The sequence below is a fragment of the Haplochromis burtoni genome, unplaced genomic scaffold (genome assembly GCF_018398535.1).
Source record: "Haplochromis burtoni strain Fernald_Lab_line unplaced genomic scaffold, NCSU_Asbu1 Contig_343, whole genome shotgun sequence".
Lineage (NCBI taxonomy): Eukaryota > Metazoa > Chordata > Actinopteri > Cichliformes > Cichlidae > Haplochromis > Haplochromis burtoni.
The window spans coordinates 592,317-614,388 of record NW_024582704.1 but is presented as its reverse complement, the minus strand read 5'-3'; the positions used below and the strand labels follow the sequence as shown (position 1 = coordinate 614,388).

Here is a 22,072-nt window from a genome sequence, read left to right as displayed (position 1 = left end):
TTAACACTGACCTATGAATCATTCAAACTTGAAATAGGCATCTAACTAAAGTACGATTCACTGTTGTGTCTGCAAATAACAGGCAACTAACAACAAACCAATTTTAATTTCTGTCTTTAGGCACTGATGCAAAAACACATAATTTGTTCCCATTTCTTTTGTTGAGTCAATGAAAAAAAACAAAACAGTTTGACAGGCTTAAAATGGTATTTTTAGTCTAACAGGATGAACACTTGACATGTCTCAGCAGGGTGTCCTTTAAACAATCGGACGAACTGGACTTAAAAACTATTAACAGCATATGAACAATATCTAAAAGTCATGTCCTTAAAAATTATGGAACAATCCAGCAAAGACCTGATACGGGACCTGAGACATGCATCTGGCTCTGGAGTTGATCCATCTATTGAAGCCTCATCAGAAATTATGAACACAGATGATCCACCATAAAATACCATCTGAAAAGATGGCATTGGTTCCCAAACAAACTGCCAATGCAGTAAAAATATACCTGATAGTGTCCCACTCTTTGTTTTTCTCTCAGTCCTGGATTGGCCTCCCCAGAGCACCGTTGAAGCGGTATCGGATCTTCTTGACAGAGGGCAGAACAAAAGGCAGCCGTACAAAGAAGAGCTTTTAATGTCCTACAAGAAGCCTGGAGAACTATTCCTGAAGACTACTTAAACTTAAATACTCAAATATTAACTTTTAAGCTTGCTGGAACTGTATAAACTTTGTTTTTGTGTTATGTCCCACATGTTTCCCTTTTTCTAGCAAAATATATGAATTGAGGGAAGGTTCCAGTCTTTTGCTTAGTATTGTATGATGGAAATAATTCATTTACACATAAGCTACATATGCAAATGAATCTCTGTAACCACATGCAGTGTTTTGGACAGTACAGAACCAAAATGCAATTGTTCCTTATTAGAGATGTAAATATAAAGTCCTTTAACAGCTTTTAAAGAGCTCTTCATTCACTTTCCACTGAACATAGAGTAACTTGTGAACATATGACTCCACTGAGTACTTTGTGAACAAAGCTTATCTTCTGCTGCACAGATTAGTCACACTGATGGCTCTCCAGCAGATACAATAGAGCTCTCTTTTGTTCAGGTTTCTCACGACAAGAAAGGAAGTCAAGGGTATAATTGCCAAGATGAGAAATTCAGCTTCGACACCAGGTCACGATGGAATCTCAAGTAGTGTAATTCATTGACATATATAATCTGAAAATCGCTGGAAACTGGAGTCTTTTTTTCCCCCCGAGGACCTCAAGGTTGACAGTGTAGTTCTTCTTTAAGCCTGAAGTGCCGCCAACATTTTCTTTCATCTTTTTTAAAAGCCCTCTAAATAGTTGGACAGCATAATATCACAGCATTACTTTTATGCTGACATTATACAATAAAGCAATTTCGCCAAAGTATTTAGTAATATTTTTCTCTCCAGTGGACCATTGATAGAAACTATGATAAAGATGTTAACTTAAATTGTTGAATGCTGATGAAAACATGCACTCTTGAGAGATGTTATTAATAATTATAATACCACTGTTAGTTATGGCTTTGCCTTTCCTTATGAGAAACAACCTTCTCATAAGGAAAAATCAGTGGTCTTCCAGTGATCGCACTGAATTCTTTCCAATTAATTGACAAATAGTTGCATCTGATCACCAGACAGATTGCTAACACGCTGTAATCAGTGCAACTTGTCCATAAACTGTCTGTTTGCAGACAAGCTGACCTGGTATTTGCATTATTATTGCAAACTATTTTTTTAAGCAATCCTTTCAAAGGCAGTGAGCTTGTAAGGCTATTTCCTGTCTGAAGAATTGTGCTTGCAGCACAATGTCCAGCCACCGGTTTCCCTAGATTGGATGTAGCACTAGATCCTATTGGATGTCTCGAGTAACTCGTGGTTTCAGATAAGCTTACATTAATCACTCTTGGAAAGGTCTAACTTGGTATTTCTTTGTCAGCGGGGAAAATTAAATTACTTGAACACACGTGCTGTTAGCAAACAGTAAAACACTGCTCGGATAATGATTAGTCCATCAGTTTACCTCTGACAAAAACACAGGTTATTGTTTATTCCTTTTCTCTCCTGTGTTGCCTTTTATTTTAGAAGAAAACACAACACAGTTGAGGCTTCTCAGTTTACTCTGCCTGTAATCAGTTGGGTTTTTTATGCAGAGGAGTTTCCATTCGTAGTAAGTTAATACAGCTCAGCTGCACCAGTGTTGTTGCTGAGATTATAAGTTTAACTACTATTTTACTTCTGATATTCAGTTAAGTGAATTGTATTAGAGGTGGTACTTCGATTAACAGTGTATGTAACACTATCCCACAGAAACGCATAATATCCCAGTAACACACAGACAGTACTTTGTTGTGTAGTAGCTCCATTGCATGTTTATCATATGATTTGTCTCCAGGTTGCTCTGTAAAAAATGCAGAACCTATTAAGTACTCTTGAGGGAATTGCTTAAAGCAAAGAAATCCATATTTACATGTTCTGTGTAACAGCCACAAGCCCGGGGACTACACATCAAAAATACACATTTCTCATTATTTATTTGCTAAACATTCAACATCTCACTTCCTGCTCTTCTTTCAGTGTGATTATAATTTTCTGTGTGCATACATTATTGAGCTCTTGCAATATGTATAGCCCATAATCACTCAGTATGGAAATCACACAACATATACCCTGAGAAAATACTGCATCTTAATTTTGTTCAACTAACCATCAGCTACACTGTTACCTTGTGATTACCGTTTTTGTTTTAAGTGTGAAATCACTGCACCATGTGATTGCAAATTACCTAACAAATGTCCATCTTTTCTCTTGAGATAGTCGTGATTTTCTCTTTTTTCTGTCCTCTGTTTCTCCCTTGTGCTGTTCTTCTTCTTCTGTCATCCACTGCTGGGAGACAGAAAGAGGTTAGAGCAACGGAAGTCCTTTTTTGGTTATTTATTCATGGATTTTCCATTTAATATTCATGCCTTTCTCAGGACTATCTGGGTGCAGAAGAGAATTTGCTGCCTCGGAGGCTGCAGGGGCCAAAAATCGGGTTTCAGCTCCAATGAGCCCAGCAGATGAAGGGAAAAAAAAGAGAGAGAGGGAGATAGAGAGGGAATGAGCAAGTGGGGTTTCATGTGTTCTCTAGTAAATGAGAGGCAGGCCTTGAAGGTGACAGGCTGTGTTTATTACTGATCTGTCAGCCGGTTAATGGGGAGAGTAGAGGAGAAGAGAGAGGAGGGAGCTGAGCTGCTGAGTAGAGACCAGAGCACACAGACATGGGAGCCAGAGAGAGCCCCAAGCAATAAACTTTGCCATGCTAGATCTGCTTGTCCTTACAGATTCAGTAACAACACTCCTGCATGCTAAATTAGGAACTGTAAATAACTGAATGAATAACAATGTGTTTTTGCATTGTTTTAAAATTGGGATGTTTCAGTAAATGAACACTGGCAGAAAGCTCTGCGATCAGTCATTTCCAGACTATACTTAGTCAAGACTTTACACACAGAGGAATGTATTAGCTGGCATCCAAGTCAGTATGAAGAATGAAGCATGGCCTTCTTTTTTTACCTGCGTTGGGAAAGGATTACGCGTTTTTTCTTTGCTCGTCTAAACTCACCTGACCTCCACGTATGTTTGACATGTAGGTCTGCACTGAGTTTGGTGAGCATCTTTTGCCACCTCTTAACGTCATGAGCTTTCAGGGATTGATTGTTATGCTTGTTATGCACATTATGATATTACAAAAGCCTAACAGACTACAGTGATAGTGATGGGAGATTTTACCTAAAATCCATATTACAGTGATGTAACCGTTACATAATTCACTACAAAATGGGTTTTAATGTGTATATTTTTACATTTTTACATTTTTACAGTGCAATAAGAAAACAAAATTGACTTTGAGCCCAACTAAGTATTTATTTATTTACATTTTGGCTTAGTATCCTAAATAGATTTGTTTTACACCCCAGTTAACAAAGGTTATGAGCATACACTAACTGGGCACGATAAGGCAGCTACAGTAGTTGCAGATTGGCTGACTGCCTGCGTGAAAGATTTAATTTATTGAATATATCGACATGAGTAAAATTAGGTCGGTTAGAAAGTCATAATGTTGATTAATGGAGTTATTTGATTAATTGCCCAGCCCCAGTGAAAAGAGCGAGCGATTCGTCTTGGTGCTGACAGGATATTGAAAGGATGTCTTTGCATTTTGAGACACGATATGTTGAATATTTTTTTGCTATGTTTGTTTCCCTTCACTGAGTTGAGTAAGGGAAAAGATGCTTTGAAGTAGAAGCCAGATCTTGGTTTGGAAAATTAACTAAGAGCGTATTTTTAAAAAAAACATTTTTAAATATTGTGTAGCCCCGGCAGGACATGCTTTGCCTCGGAGCTTTGTAGCATTTGATTGCAGTTGAGCTCAGAGGTTTTATCAGCTGCCCTTCGTAATGAAACCTTCTGGCTTTATATTTTACTAAAGGGTGAAAAGGCAGTGTAAAGAAATTGCTCTTTGTTGTAACAAGAGATTTGTCTTTTCTTATCTTAACAAGCATTGTTGCCTTTATCAGACGCCGTTACAAAATACATATCAGTCAGCATTTGACGTGCTACTGCTGTCTTCAGTGTCACGTTGCTGTGTGTGCAGCATCCTTTCTGTACAATTCATATGGCTGTTTTTTTTTTTAATTCATATTGCTATGTTATTTTAATCTTTACAGTGAATGTGTGAACACACCATATGTGGCACTGGTTTGAACAGCTTGTATTCTTGTCTGTGTGATAAAGGCATTTGAATATACTGCACTGTGTCCTTCATCGAGATGCATCGAGTAGTTATAGATTATCTCTGGATCAAGTTCTGATGGTATCTGAGAGGGTGACACTTAAAAAAATTAGTTTTCTCATCAGGTACGTGGCAGGCGGGAGAGTAATACTTGTACCTTACACTCAATTCCAAATTAGAGGTTTTGTAACCAAATTATTTTAATGCTACAAATAGTCTTCACTTTTTTCCAGGCGAGAGGGGAAAAAAAACAATTTTTTTTTTCACATGGCTGCTTGGCTCATCACACAGTTGGTTTCAATCTTACCTGCGGCTTACAGAGAACACAGCTAATTATTTATGCACAGTCTACCCAGATCCAGGGTTTCAAGCACGCGGCTACTCATCGACTTAACAAAGCAGCAAACTCAACACACTTTCTTCTGTGTCTCCATTCGTGTGCAGCATTTATATTACTTGGTGAACACACTATACATTAATAGCACCTTTTTCTAGCTGCATTGTAAATATATAACACTCTACTTATTGTGAATTAGGGCTGCCACAAACGATTATTTTGATAGTCGACTAGTCACCGATTATTTATGCGATTAGTCGACTAATCAGATCATCATCCACTGGACGTAAAACTACAGCTTATTGCACCAGCAGCATCTGCTCTTATATAACTATCATTAGCTTACAGCTTTAAGCTTTTAAGGTGCTAACTAAAAATAAAGACAAGATGATAGTTTATTCAATTTTAATGAAATTTGCAGATTGTTTCGGTGAAGTTTAATAAACTCCTTGCGTATCTAATCTAATATAATCAGTGACACACGGACGTACTCGGATGTACTCCAGTTCTCCATGCTCATCTCACTATCTGACTATCTGATCAGCTGATCTAGCTGCTCTGCTTTACGTTTATTCAGCTGTGTAAAAACTATAACTTTAATCTCAGCCAAACCGATTTACTCAGGAACAAATAAAATACTAAAAAAAAAAAAAAAGCCAAACAACAACATTTTTAATTTATCTAAGTGACTCATATATATTTAACCTGAGTCGCGAAAGACGGCGGTGGGTTTGAAAACAATTTGCCGGGAGTCCGGTGTTCTCACGGCGCTAGTGACCTAGCCCCCGGCTAGCTATCGAGCTAGTGGGTAACAGACGTCTCCGAAAACGTCGGAGCGCTTTTGAAAATATGTGGTGTCCTGATAAACTGAGCCGATATTTGAGGTTTACACAGCTACATTCTCGCCTGAAAATATGTTAAACGTTTATTTTGTGACCCAGAAAGAATAATAAGAGTAATATTAAAACTAACTAGCTGCCGCCATTGTTGGAAACTAAGCTGGGCCGCGCTATGAATTCTGGGACACAGCTGCTTCTTCTTCTTCGGGGTTTAACGGCAGCTGGCATCCTTGTACATGCAGTGCTGCCATCTTCTGTTTCAGTCCGTTATTACACTCTTAAATCCTGCTACTTATTCCTGCGTCTTTTGCGATCTTACAAAGCTTCAAACGACGCGTCGACTATTAAATCAGTCGTCGACGATTTTGATAGTCGACGTAATCGTGACTAGTCGACAAATCGTGGCAGCCCTATTGTGAATAGTATAATTCAAAAGACCGGTTTAAAACATCTGGCCTTCTTCTCCATTTAAGCTCCACCTTTATGTTGTGTGCCCTCAGTTTTGTGTTTTCATTCCCACATTTCAATCGGTGTCAGCACGGCGGGGGATGGGGGGTAGAGTGCAGATAGATGTGTTTTGCGATGTAATCAATGTCCTTGATTAGTGAGCGATTACTCCTGTGTGTGTGTGTGTGTGTGTGTGTGTGGTGTGTGTGTGTGTGTGGGTGTGTGTGTGTGTGTGTGTGTGTGTGTGTGTGTGTGTGTGTGTGTGCATGAGCAGGTGTGTGCACGCACATTTGGCTCTGTGTTTGTGTTGAAGTAATTACGAGCGGTCTGCTAGTTAGCAAGACTGCAGTTGGGCTGCGGCCCTGATTTTGTTTATTTGTCAGTTAAGGAACTGAAGATCAATGGGTGGATTATTTGCACAGTTCGAATAGCTGATCGAGGTGAGGATGTTAAACTAGACATGGCCAATAAGCTGTTGGTGAGTGTTTACCTACCCAGCTATGTGTTTTTACATTTTGATGTTGCCATTTCGGTCAAAGAAAACATTTGAAGAAATGAGTTTGAACATAACAGAAACTGCAATAACGCTGTCTAAAATTAGAGCTGATCCATCTTATCTTAGCCAGTTAGTAATGTATCATAAATCATGAAGAATTAATGAGTGTATTCAGCTGTTTGCCGATGTTGACCTTGCTTCACAATAACAGCATCAACAGTGAACATTCAGCTGTGCAAGATGTGGTCAAATTAAGCTTGTTTGATTGGGGTCACTGTAAAGGGAGAGTCAAGGGAAATCAGTTTTAGTTCAATTATTTAAATATATATATATTTAAAACTCAACACTCCCCTTTAAGCAAGCATTTGGCTACAGTAGGAAGGAAAAACTCCCTTTTCACTTAAAGGAACCTCCAGTAGAACCAGCTCAGGGAGGGGCAGCCATCTGCTGCGACCAGCTGGGGGTGAGGGGCTGAAGACGGGATAAAAGACCCACTTTGGAAAAGAGCCAGAGATTAATAATAACTACTGATAATCTAATGATTGCAGAGTGGTGTATAAACACGTCATAATCTCATCAATGAAGTAGCCTGAAAACATTTAAAATTCTACTTTATTAAACTTCCCTTTTTGAGGTGATGAAACTCAATATATATTTAATAACTTGAGCCATTTTTTAAAATAAGCCCCACATAAAAGTATATTTTCAGACTACTTTTTTTATTAATGATCTACTTTTACATTAATATTATAGCATCCAAATGTGGTGTGTCAGGGAACTTCCTGGCATGCAGTAGAAAATCATGGATGTTAGCTAGAATATTATGCATGCTCTCTGATACTGATCTGTACTGTGCCGGTCCCATTATGCTGGCAGTTCAAATGCTGACTGTGTGTTTTATTTCCCCTTCATGTCAGAATAGCAAAGCTGTAACACTATCAGCGAATTGGGTAGTGGGATTAACTGTCAATCTGCTAAATGAAGAAAGGAAAGATCTCTGAAGTATTGCTGATGGTTGTCAAGAGTCAGTAATCACTCCTAATAAGGCTCTATGCATGAATAATGATTCCATTTAAATAGCTGTAATTGCGTATTCACTTTAAGATGTTAGTTAGGTTACTCGTGCCTGTCTGAAGTAATGGAATTACAGGGATACTTCGTTTTTGTGTAATTAAAAAAAATCTAAGCACTTCAGTTCACGTATAAGTGTAGGCCCAAGTGCACATATAGCATATAATCTACCCATTTCCTTAATTGCTTTTTCCAGTTTAGGTTGCAGGGAGGCTGGATCCTATCCCAGCTATCAAGGGTAAAAGGTGGGGTACACCCTGGACAGGTCAACAGTCTATGATAGGGCTAACACAGAGAGACAAACAGTCATTCACACCCACGCCCACAACTCCAGCCAATTTAAAGTCATCAGTTAACCTAACAGGCATGTTTTTAGACATGTTTTTAGACTGTGGGAGGAAGCTGGAGAATCAGAAGAGAACCCACCCAGACGCAGGGAGAACATGCAATCCGACTTCGACTTATGCCAAATTCTGGAGGTTTGCTATGTACGGAATTTCAGACTTATGAAATCCATTTTGTTAAGAGGTTTTTATATTGTCAAATAAATGAATGAATAAAAAACGGAATGTACTTTTTAAGAGTAAACTGTATGTGTTATTAAATGTTTATATAATAGTCTTACAGCAGCGTTAATATCCTGGGTCTCCCTGCAGCGCTTTGTAGCCAGATGTTATTATATTGTTATGTTTATGTTAGGCGCCCTTGAGAGAAATATTGCGTTACCTATTAATGTAAAGACAGACTTGTGAAAAGCACAGTGGTATTAGTGTAAACACTGACACTCTGCTGCTACAGAGCCATCAACATTTCTTTCAAAGCACATCTTAACTAATGTGATCATCTGACTGCGCTTGCGAGAAAACATCAGCAGCGGTAATTCCCCTCAGAGGCGGCTGTCAGCTTTCCATCATCTGTCACTGTTTTCACTTTGCCTGTTTTCGAAAAAGCATTTGATTCTTGTAGTTTTCCTCTCGCTCTAAAAAGAAGCAGACAGATGTAATAGCCATTAGCCTCGGGGAGAGACGGCACAGATGTGTCAACAAGGCTTGACTTTTACAGTCCAAGTGAAGTCTGAGCAAACAGTGGCTGTGTAGAGGCCTGTGTGGTTGAGCAGTGATCCAGGGACACGGTTGCACGCCGTTGCCCCGGGACTCCAAACAGACCGTGACTCTAGCTCTCATTATAAGAGTGGGTCAGACCACCCCAGTACGGAAAATAAATAATGCAGGGGAAAACCTGAGTGCTGCCACCTCATGACAACATCGATACAACCTCGTCCTTCACGGAGAAGTGCTTCAGCTCTTTATATACTCCTGCTTTGAGCGGTATTTTTATACTCTCTGCATTTTGCTGCTTCTGAGAGCATTTATTTTCTGATTATCATCACACCTAACTAATTTGTTGTGTCTATGAAACAACACTTAGAATTTCCTCACGTCCTAATTGATATTTTGAGCTTGCTTAAACTGCGTAACCCCAAAACACACAGTCTAAAATTGCATATTGCAAAGAGAAGAAGCAAATTTGTAATTTACTAGCTGGAGTAATGCAGTTGTTGCTTATTATTATTTTTTGTTAATCGATTCATTGTTTTAAGCTCTGGTATCAGCATGTGTCTGCTATTTGGCAGATCTAAATATCTGTCTTATATTATCTAAATCCGCTCATTTCATCTTCTCATTCTTTCTCATGGCCTCCAAAAATCCTTCAAAAAAGGAAAAAATATCCAATTGTCTATCTTAATTTGATCTCAATTTCCTGTAGCTGTTGCAATGCAAAGTCTAAGATGAAAGAGTTGAAATTCTAATTAAGCTGTAATGGCAGCAGCAAGTTGATATCTTTCCTCCTTCTACATTTCTCCCTAGTCAGTCCTCACCCTCCATGTATGTTTAGCTTGATCTCTTCAAATTTATTTCCTACTTTGTAACCAGAGGCAAGAGCCCTTGACTCGCTGCCCCCACAGCCGCAGCCAAGGCAGCCATTTAAGTTGTGATTAAAAATTAATGGTTGAGTGAGAGGCAGCAGAGAGGGAACAGGGGAGGGCAGAGAAAGAAAGACACAATACTTGAGCATGAGGATCGGCTTTGGAGAGGGGAACAAGCCCGAGCTGCAGCTGCTCCCTGATAGAGGGCTGCAAGGTCTTCTCACAACTCTGCTGTGTTTAACTGCTCTGCTCACACCCCACCATGAATATTGCATTACCGCACTATAGGGCTCCTTGTGTTACCCCCACTGAGTGCTGAGCAGTTGCGGCCACGGTGCAGAAGCATCCGAGTCGAGCCGGCCCCCACTGCGAGAGGGGCCTCCACATTTTGTTAAACACACCACACAAACCAGACCAGCTTTCACGCCACATAATTGGCAGACTGATTCAGAGAGAACCCTGCCTCATTACATGTCACAAGCAATTATAATAAGTGCAGAGACAGAAATATTTGCTGACATTTAAAACCATTGTTACTGTTTTCCTTTGCCGTCAGATCTTTGATGAAGCTGGGGGTTTTTTCCCATTAGTATTATTTCTAGTGACTGAGCAAAGGAAAGCAGAGATTTCAGGAAACGCCAACATTCAGCAGCCGTAGTTATTGAAAATGGTTTTATCGTGAAATGTTTTAGCTCTCTGTTAAAAGAGAGCTTTCTGAGCAAGGTCAGTGAAATAAAGGGCAATCAACTGGAGCCTTGGCTAGCAATCTTGGTGCACCAATCTTTCTCTCTGGCCATTTCTTTAAAAGCTAAACAGAAATACCATGGGACCACATGGGGTCCTGACCTTGACTACACCAGATGATGAGTAGTGACACTTACATCAGGGCCTGGCCTTTTCTTCCTTCTGGCCTCGTTTTCAATACCGTTTCATTACAGCATTTCTCAGAGTGCATTACCCACTAGTACATGAGCTCACTTCAGCACAGCCAGTATTTTTCCTGTGCAATAAAGCCTCTTTAGGATTGCAGCTCATAGTGTTTAAAATACAATATTTATATATCCACAGTAGTATGCAAAAGCCTTGACCCATATATTTTACCAAGAAAATAGGAAATAGTATGTGGAAATATAATATTTAAGACTAAAACAGAGTTTGTACAATTCGAACAAGCTTCAAAGTCACTATTTAGTAGAATCTTTTTTCTTCAACACAGCTCGAACTCTTATTCAATTTTCTTGTCATTTCTTTATGTTCTCTTCAGGATTAGTTTACCAGGCTTCTTGATTGGCATTCAAAGCTCTTCTTCTGATGTTGTCTGCCTTTTTATTCTGTTTTAATAATGTTGCATTATTGGGGAGGCCAATCCATGACTAATAGTGTTCCATTGTCTACCGAGGTATACTTTTACTGCACTGGCAGGGTGTTTTAGATCATTATCATGGTGATAAATGAAAGCGTTGCCAATCAGACAATTCCAATTTGGTATTGCACTTGGATCAAAGACTGTTAGCGTTTGTCTGCTTTCATAATTGCATCAATTTTGACAACATCCCCAACACCACTGTCTAAAATGCAACCCAATGGCAGAGCCTCCACTGTGTTTTACAGATGGGCGTAGATGCTCACTGTTGTACTTCTCTTGATCTTCACCATAAATACATAAAATGAGAGTTTGAACCAGAAATGTGACCTCTGGATTCACTACCCCAAAGGACATATTAGCATTGATTTTCATTCAAGGTCTTGTATTTTTTTTGGGGGGGGGCATACCTGAGCTTTATCTCCATGTTTCATTTTCACTGAGACCAACAGTAGATGCAACTGAAGGGTTAGATGTATCTCTTAGGTCCTGTGTCAATTTTTTTTCATTTTTTTAAGGACATAACCTTTAGATACTAATCTAGTATAGGTAGCTTTTAGGCCTGCAGCTTCTTTTTCTTTTAGTGTTTTTGTTTTAGCTAATAGCGCTTTAGGAATCAACTTGGTGGTGCAACAATACTATTTTGTGTCTGTCAAACTGCATGATCTTTTTTTAGATTCAACTAAAGAAATGGGAACAAATTTCATGTTTTTGTGACTATCTGCAAGCAACAAAGTGACTAAAGATACACCACAACAGTAGTTCTTCCTTTGAGTTAGGTGACTGTTTTATGCCTGAATTATTCGTAGGTGGGTGTTAAGTTGCTTAACAAAGACTTTCTTCTGAAAATGGTCACGTACAACAACAACATCGTTGAAGAACTATTGCTCAAGACCAGAAATGAGGGGTGGTTCAAAACTTTTAGTAGTAGTGTGGTGCATGTGCGTATCTCCAAATAGATAACCAGCACTGGCTCTGGTTACCTCTGACCTTGATATTGTACTTCTGACAGTTAGAGATATCTTTACTTTTCGAGGTTCGTGTGTTTCGAGGAGTACACACAGCAAAACAGGCACTCAGTGGTAAGTAGAGAAAATAATACAACCTTAAATAACAGCGGAGACTCTCAGTCAGCGACGATGAAAAGTCCATATAAGGTAGGTGTATAACATAAAAACCAAAGTGTTCTTTTTGTTTTTGTCTGACAGCAGAGGAAGTGTCAATAAACAGGTTATAGGCTGCATTCCAACTTACCTTTTTATCTTGTTGGTGTCTTTTATTGTCGTTTTTGTTTTGTCTGCTTAATGTATTCAACTCCCACATCTATTGATTCCTTTTGTGTGTTGCTTGTACAGTTGTATTAACCCTAATAGCTGCTAGAATTTCTTTTTCAGGCATATTCATATGGCAGCTAAACATGAGCATCTTACAGGAATAACGCTTTCAAGTCTTTGAGTCTTTTCTCCCAGAGAAATAGGCTCCTGCTCTCAGGCGATGTTCTCTGGCACCGTAGCATAAAATATTGTTCTTTTCTCGATCGTAAATCAATAATGTGACTTTGAATATGTGTTTAAATCATTATGTACTCGTGAAAGAAGTTCTAAATTGTCTGTAAATATTAGAGAACATCAGACTAAATCCTCCACTCTGTAGAAGTCGTTTGTTACGTAATCTCACTGCGAGCGCTGGTGCATCTTTCTTTTATTGTTGTGCAGAAAAGCAGTGTACAGAAAGGTGTCTAATCTCAGCAAGATTGAGGTATGGCACCAGTGAAAGTGGATGTCATCTCAGACTGTCAAGTCTAAAGTGTAATCAGATTTGTAAGATGCTCTTCCCACCTCCTCCTCGTTGTCACCCACCTTCTTGTTCCTTCATTCCTTTCCACACTTCTTACATAATTTGTTAATTCTGTCCCATTTCCTCTGCTGCTGCTGCCATCGCTGTTCTTGCTCTAGGTGCTATTTGCAATGCTAATGAGGCGAGGCAGCAAGAAATGGTTTGTAGGGAAAAGAAGCTGCCTGGAAACACGGTGCAGTGGTGTTATGGCTCACTATGGCACACAGGCAATGTTCTCTTGGCAATATATTATTGCATACATGTTGTCATCATGTAAATTTTTACTAGATCTCATCGCATGATATGAGTGGTCACCAAATCTACAACCTCTTGAGTGATCAGTTTTGTAATGAGGTGTGGAAGTGCAGTACCAACATTTTGTTTATGCAACACAAGAAATAATGGCTCATTGAAAAATCCAGCATACATCCATAATCTAAATTATTAATAATGGGAATGATTTCTCAGTCTTAAAATTGGTTGATAGTTTATTCAGGGAGATAAAAGTATGCCTGTTTATAATGAGAAGAAATCTCTACAGTGTCCTTGGTGTCTGCTGGAATAAGTAAGGTAAAGAATCGCTCCATTGGCAAGTTTAGCAGCTTTGTGTTCCCATCCATCCGTTACTGTGAATGAATGAAGTCCAGGCTCTAACCTAAATTTTACGCCTTTCTGTTCCCATCATTGTGGCGTGCCAGACGAGCAAGCAAGGAACCACTGGTTAATTTCAACCCATGTCACCACCAGGCACCTTTCAGTAGCGAGCTCCCCACTTATCTGCCTCGTGTCTGTGTGATTGAAATTACAGTCATGGCAGCAGCAAATGCAAGTAAATGGATTATTGAGCAACTGTAAGTGGCTCACTCTACTGAGCTGGCTGTGTGTGCGCTCTCTGGCCAGACATGAAAAATCTAACAATGGCAATCTGCTGCATGTTCCAGAGTACAGAAGATACTTCTTTTGTGTGTGTTTCAAATCTCACACGCAGATAGATTGATAGTTCGATACAGTGCTTTCGTTTCGGTACGCATATGTATCGAACAATACAAAATTTTTAATTTATTTTATCAACTTTTCTTCTGACGATGCTGTCTGTGTTGAGAGCTCAGTGGATCTGCGTTCGACTACTCCGCCTAGGCTGCACTGTCAAGCGCAGATCCACTGAGCGCAGACAGAAGCTAAGCTCGTTGCAACATGGCAAATTGAACCTCCCCCACCCTCATTCAGATCTGGCCTTTGGAACTATTTTGGTCTTCATGTGAAGTATGACACTGAAGGTAAGCGCGTTATGGACTAAAGTAAAACAGTATGTCGGATGTGCCACGCAATGCTCAATTACATTGGTGGGAGCTAGTGTGTTAGCGCAGTTAGCTCGTTAACGTGTTGACGCCGTCCAGCCCCACGCAAGGGGCGATCCGCGGTAGCTCTTTAACGGAGATTTGCCGTGTTGTGGCGTTAACGTCATTTCAGATTAACGCTGACAGCACTAGTGGGAACACAACGAATATGACTGCACATTTACTCCGACATCATCCTAGTGCAAAGACAAGTGGAAGCAGACAAAAACAACATGCATGCTACAAACTTTACCCGAGTCATTTAGACAGCGTTAGCACATGATTCTTCTTATGGGGACCTGATATGTTTAATATGCTGCTGAGAATATAGCCCAGAAGAAGCGGATAGTATAGCTTTTATTTTGGAAAGAGCCATTTCTCTGTAACAAACTCTCTTTTCCAAAGATGAGTGATTCCTCGATGAGATAGATTTATTTTTTTATTACTTGGTTGTTTCAGCAACATTAAATTTAAAAACTGTACTTTTGAGTTAAAATATATATTTATAATTTTAATAAATGACAAATTAAAAAAGCATGAACATTTTTTTTGCATCGAAAAAATATTGAACCGTGACACCAAAGTATCGAACTGAACCGTGAATTTTGTGTATCGTTGCACCCCTAATAGATAGATAGATAGATAGATAGATAGATAGATAGAGAAACATTGTTCTTTCTTAGGACCGTGATTGGACAGTAAAATGATGTCCCACTTGTACTCTCCCAAACCAGTACTAAAGTTACAGCTGGTTACAGAGATAAATCACTTGAAAGCCCTCAATGAATCAGTGAAGCACCACATAAGACTGTAAAAGATGCTTCTGCCAAACTGTGCTTGTGCATTTCAAATGAGCCATATTTGAGATAGGGATGCACTGATACAGCTTTTTCCACTTCTGATCTAATGCAGATACATTTACTCATACTGACTGTAGCTCTGATACGTTTTAAATGAGTAAGCTGTAGTCCTCACTGTGCCTGGACGTCATTCTTTATGTGGAAAGCAATATCAGACTTTACTTAGACATCATTTTCGTGACTTTATAAGGTAAAATAAATACATCCAAGAACACAATTTTACTGAACTGGTATTTATTTATAAGATTATAAATTATGACGTGACAAAATGAATTAAAAATAAGCTAATGTATTCACTGGATTTATATCCACTAGTGTCATTTCAGCCCAGTGTGAGTTTTTAGACCGTAGCTGTTATTTACATTAACGCTAGGTTCTCCTTTTCCTCTCAGTGTGAGTGCACGCATCTCCTTTTACTCCATACTGAGCACACACAAAGCATGTGAACTCCATGATTTCATGAATAAAGAATCCCAATATAAGGGATAATAGCAGCATACCATTTCCCTGGGAACATAACTTCTTCCACAGGAGCTATACACTGTGATATATATTGTTTGCTGTTGGTGAATAACATAAACACTAACTGTCGAGGGAAAAGTCAAGGGACTAAGTATCGCATTGGAATACTATCTAATAAACTTTCAACACTTGTTTTGTTGGGCTCCATGATTATGGCCCTAATGAGTCTCACAATTATTTTAATCAGTATTGGGATCAGAATCAGATCGAGAATTATTCGTCACCATTGTTGACTTTGGTAACAAAAAGATGTTTATTGCTTTTCAATTTTGTTGCATAAATGTGTTTTTAACGTAGCGTTACTCGTACAGACTAGTCCAGGAGACTTGGAGATGCACGCCGCAGGGAACAGCTATGATTGGAGCATGCAGGCACGTGTTCGGGCACTGATTTATGAAGCGCTTGGTTTGCTTTCGCTTTGCGGTCTTTTGGTGGAGCACGCATTTTTAACATCACTCAATCACGTTCGTTTTACTGTGGAAAGCCGAAATTGTGATCAAGATTTCAATCGATTCATTGTGCAGCCCTGCTTTATTGCACCCAGATGCTGCGTGTGTGTGTTTTACATCAGTGTGGTGGTTAGTTTATCTGTTAGACTTGTTCATGTCAGTTTAAATGTTAAAAACTGTCAACAATCTCACTTTTGGCAAAGCCAGTATTATATCATTTTTGTTGATCTGACCAAATTGTCTTATCTCATTTTTTTTTTGTTCTTTCTTTGATTGTTGTGTAGGGCTTAAAAACAAAAGTGTAATGAACTGGATGTTTGTACTGGGTACGCTAGAACGAGAGAGGAAAGAAGGGAGATAGTGGCAGTTAGGGTACGATGGTACATTTACATTATTGTAGCAGCGAGTGGATTATGGTCTGCGGACTGCGCTTGAAAGGAGGATTAATCTTACCCCTTTTTCTGAAGAATAACAGAGTAAAAAGACTATTGATTTTGCTTGTATTTGATTATATTTGCCTTCAAGCCTCCTTGGACTCGCACAGCTTGATCGATGTCAGTTTTGTTTCTGTATGCGTCGTGCACGACTCCGGGGGTGCTTTCATTGCCTGTGGTGTGTCTGTGGAGTAATGTGAGTTTCTCTTCTATGCTGTTAGTTTGTCATTAAACCTACGATGGTGGTTTTTCTCTTCATTTATTCAGTCAAAATTAGAGTCAGCAAACTGTTGCTTATACACATCCAGCAGTTATCAAAGCACTTTGCCATTCATGGGGAAAGGCTCCGGTCTCCCAGGGGTACTCTCTGTTTTTGAAATGGCTGTCTCCACTATGTTCCCTAGCTTGTCACTTAATCTGCTGGCCTGTCATTTGATGGATAATATAGAGCAGGGCTGCCCAATCCCAGTCCTCGAGAGCTACTATCCTGCAGCTTTTAGATGCATCCCTACTCCAACACAGCTGAATCAAATGGTTTGATTACCTCTTCAGCATGCCATCATGTTTGGCAAAGGCCTGATAACAAGCCATTCATTTGATTCGGGTGTGTAGGAACAAGGATGCATCTAAAAGCTGCAGGACGGTAGCTCTCGAGGACCGGGATTGGGCACCCCTGATATAGAGTATACAGTGGGTTTTAAATCTTTTCTTCTGACACCTAGGACTGGAAATTATGAATAAACTGAAACTAAAGTCACTAGACAGCGTAATAGGCAGCTGAATCTACTGGAACTGATGGGCCACAAGTACAGGTGACCCATTTCAAATGGTTTTCACATTTTCATCTGACACCTTTTCAATAAAAACATTCACTTAGTCACTTGAAATTGTGGCTACATTTAATATGAAGATCTAACACTGTGATATAATATATTAGAGAAAAAGTATAACAGATTCCCTTTGAGCATTTGGAGCCCTAATAGTAGGCATTTATCATTTAATGTGTCTTCTTTTTTCTTTTTTTGTGATATTGATGTGTATGTGTATCATGCTAGTTGAAAAATTGCTGCTTGCAATGGTGTAAAAAAAAAAAAATGAGTAGAAAGGAAATAAAAGATGGAATATGTGAACTAGTCTTCAGAAAGATCTTTCTAACATAATGAAAGAGCCAGCAAATACGTGACTAAGCTTTTATTAACCTCTAAATAATCTTCCATGCTTCCATATTGGGTGATTTAATCAAATGTCAGTCCAGAAATGAAAAATATTTCATTTATTGTGCTGTGGGACCAAGAACACCTAAACACGTGGATGGTTAAGGGGAGTTTGTGGTTTAGAAAACTCCAATAAAATGTATATTGCTTGATGATAGCGGAGGCAAATATGGAAAGATGTATGATTTGAGATTTGAGTCAGCTTCTAGTAGAAACAGTGGCAGTGAGGTCTCTTAAGCTTAGGGAAGGAAGTGACTTTTTTTTCTCTCGCTTCAACTGGCTCTGCAGCTTTTCACTGTATGAGCTTTTAAGTCTTTATCGCTCTCTTTCTCTCTCTGCCTCAAAAAACCCTCTTCACACTTCGCCTGAGAGCACCTGAGCTTTTAGGAAAGGACACATATATATATATACACTCTCACAGACACACAAAAGACATACACACCAACTCCAGCTGAGCTCCCCTGCTTATAGTGGTGTTACGACTGCATCTTCCTCCTTCAGCTGTGGAAATAGCCTGATTACTGATGGCTGGGAATGGATTTGACCCAACACCGTCAGGTTTGCTACTGAAAAATATCAGTCAATATAATGTTGTTAAACTACATCTTTATGTCTTGTCTTTCCTTCTATATATATGGACACATTAGGAGTAGTTTTTCAGTTCTAAGCAGTGATGCCAAGCTTAGTTAGCAAGTTGCATCCGTACACTTTTTTGATACACCGCACAGATAATCCCTAAACAAATAAAAAAATTAGAATTTTACTCACTAAAGATAGACCACAGATCTTCTTTTTTAAATTGCTGTTGGTGCAGTTAAGAACAAAACAAGCCTTATTACTTTATAGAAAATGTAATTAAAAATGCTCCAAAAGAAAACAACACTGCAAACATTGAACATGGTAGAGAGGAGGGGTACCAACGCCTAGCTAACGACCAGCCTTTTCGAAACATTAGTCAACTAAAGCTGCCGCACACCTGAAACCGATAACTTTGACCTTTTAGTACAACTGAAATTAGTAACTTATCTAAAAAAGAAACATGATGGAGCCAGTCTGGAGTGGCTATTTCAGGAACTGGTGTGTTTTGTGTTTTTAACCCTGATGGTTGGTGTTTTCCTTTCATGGTGATGTGCACCAACTGCCCCTTACTGATGTTTGTTTTGTCATTTTTGTGGATTCACTTTGACACCAACAGCAAAATTCAAAACCTGACGTTCTGATTAGAAAGGCTGGTCTTAATTAGGTTTTGTATTTTGTGTATTTTAATAAAGGAGGTCCTAACTATATAAGCCCAAATCATTTAAAAAAAATATTCACTGAAGTATGCTTCAGTGTAGGAAATAAAAGAAGAATTGCCAGAGCATATGTGACAAAGACTGCTTCTGAAACCATTTCCTCCTCTGCTGTCTGCACTCACATCAAACAGAGCTGCTTCCTCAAAGGTCAAAATCAGCTTTGCATCGCCTTGCTACTGTGAAATCTTTCCCTTTTTTATTTTATGGTTTAGTTACGTTAAAGCAAATGTGAAACAGTGTCAGATTCACAGAGCAGCCAAAACAGAAGGGCAAGAGTTCTCTGAAAACTTAAACGTATATGTGTGAGTTCACACAGCTTAACAATTTTGACAGATGACACTGAACGAAATGATCACAGAAGGCTGAAATAATACAGCATTTTATTATAGACTGATAAAATGTATGAAGTTCAGTGAGGACATGTGAACTAGAATATTGGCACACAAATTGATTCAATAGTGGCTGAGCTGTAAAACTAGGGGAATCTCATAGGAGAAAAATAGAAGCGCATGATTGAAATAGTCTGATTTTTAGATTTGTCGCTTGCTAGTCCAGCCTTACACCCAGTCGTTCTCTCGTCTGCACCCAATTCCCTCAAACACGCTGCTTCTTCTTCCTGCTAATTATCGAGTGCACTGCCTTATTCCTCTAGCAGCTTGTTAAGCTCTCCAGGAGCACAGTTGACCCACTTTACATGCAGACCTGTAGGCTAAAGCCCCGCTGATTACTCCTTTTTTCTCTTTCCTAGTGAGCTCCACAACACTCTATATATTAGACACAAAACCTGCATTTGAGGTACAAAAAAGAAAAAAAACTGCAAGGGGAAAGCGCAATGATATATAGCCATATTGTTCATAGCAGAGCAGGTTTGTTACAGTGTGCTGTAGACATAAAAATAACAAGAGAAAAAAAAAGGCACAAGCACTCTAATGTTTGTAAGTGCTTGTGCCAAATGCTTCTGTAATAAATCACTGCAAAAAAAACCTTAATGCTGAGGTGCAATGGATGAGGGACAATTATACCATGCCCTGTTTTTTCTTTTCACGATGCATTTTTAGGGTAGCAGATAGGGCTGTTCGATATAACGATATATATCGGATGATGATATAAAAACGTCGTTTCATTTTACGCTATCGTTTGTTTTGTGCTGTTGCAAAATAAACTGTTTACAGCAATAATTTTTCATCGTTTTGATGGTCACTGTAGTGGCTATATTAATTTCCTAAAGTTCTCTCTTTCTCTTATATTTTATATAACCACACTACAGATGGACAAGCGCCTGTTTTTATGCGTTGTCGTTAGCAACAACGACGGTAAAACCATCACGTGTCCGCTTGTTTATTTTCCACATAAACCTTTCACAATAAAGCTCAAGATCCTGTTGAGACTTTTCAAAATAAACTGAATCACGTGACAGAGCAGATTATTTACGGATGAGAAGTAAAAAAGAGCCGCCAGGTGCTAAAAAATAAACCTTAGACTCAAACGTTAGAACAGGCAACCCGCAGCACGCCGTGTAATAAATACAAAGAAAACGGCAGCCTTTACAACTTATGTCTAAAAATGTGTAGTTTAATGCATCGCTAAAACACTCGACTCCAGATACACGATGCCCAGCTGGAAACACTTCACCTACCCGAGATTCACAGAATTTACAGAAAATGTAAAATTTTTGTGATTTATATCGTTATCGGCTGATAGATGGTTTATATCGGGTTATGAGATTTTGGTCATATCGCACAGCCCTAGTAGCAAATATTTTATGATACTGTAGAACAAATTAAGTTAAACTCTGGTGATTCATATCTAAGATTTGAGGCCAGTTCATGGTTTCCAAGTCTTCGAGCTTCTGCAGGTTCGCAAAAAGAGAATTTATTATTTGCTGAAGTAAAAAGGTTTTGGGATGTCCCAAAATCTGTGACTGCAAAGGCTTGGCAGCTCAACAAACCACTAGAAAAAGCCCACTGGATGCTCATTTGACGTGCTGTATGTTTACTGTATGTTCTGTGTCCCATTTGAAGCTCTTATTTAGACCACCTCCAACTTGTTGCCTTCCTGTTTTATGTGTACTCGCCTGCATACACATATACCACTGTAGAGCAATAGAAGTGTCTGCGATCATTCACCAGCATGCAATAAACATGCACTGGCCTTTAATTTAGTTTCCACTTCAGTTATGATGCACAACCCAGTGGATGAAGCAGCTGTGATCCTGCTGGGAACTGAACTAAATAAAGGTGCCATAGAAAAGGTCTAACGCTGCCTGTAGTTGATTCATCCACCATCGAAGTGAAGTGTTTTATTCATGAAAGCATTAACGTAAGTCAAATCTGTCGTTCAGTTTTAATAAAGACTCTTCATTCTTCAATGTAAGCAGTAATTATTTTGTGATGGACATGAACCTAAATTGTATTTATAGACATTAAATTTCTGTGGCCACACGGGCATTAAAAGTAACTGAACTAAATCACAAATGTGACATTTTTATGGCTGGAGACACACCCTTTACCCAAAACACATTTGTGGCTGTATTGCACTGCTTTGATCCAAGTGTGGCTTTCCACTGTTTAAATGTTGAGCTTTCATTCCAAATAACAAGTCTATCATTTTGCATATTTGCTGTAGTAAAACAAATTGCTTCAAACTTTGGTGCCTGACACCATTTAGTTGGGTAAAATACATCTCAAATGGCAACTAATCTCTGATATACATATATATATATATATATATATATTAGGGCTGAACGATATATCGCATTTGCGATAATATCGCGACATGATCAAGTGCAATTTTCTAACCGCAAAGGCTGCGATTATACTCTGGACATGTCCA

At 39.0% G+C, this 22,072-nt stretch overlaps 1 protein-coding gene across 3 annotated transcripts in view; it reads left to right on the top strand.

The window, feature by feature from the left end:
• The window catches only part of trip4 (thyroid hormone receptor interactor 4), an 84,662-nt gene that overhangs the window by 37,688 nt on the left and 24,902 nt on the right, over positions 1 to 22,072 (top strand). The window contains exon 13 of one of the 3 annotated variants that reach the window (XM_042228716.1): positions 545 to 5,328. The exons of the other annotated variants lie outside the window; for them this stretch is intronic. Within the exon in view, the coding sequence (XP_042084650.1) occupies positions 545 to 684 (140 nt within the window). The 3' untranslated portion in view covers positions 685 to 5,328. Of the gene's footprint in view, positions 1 to 544; positions 5,329 to 22,072 lie in introns of those variants that run through there. 3 annotated transcript variants of the gene reach the window in all.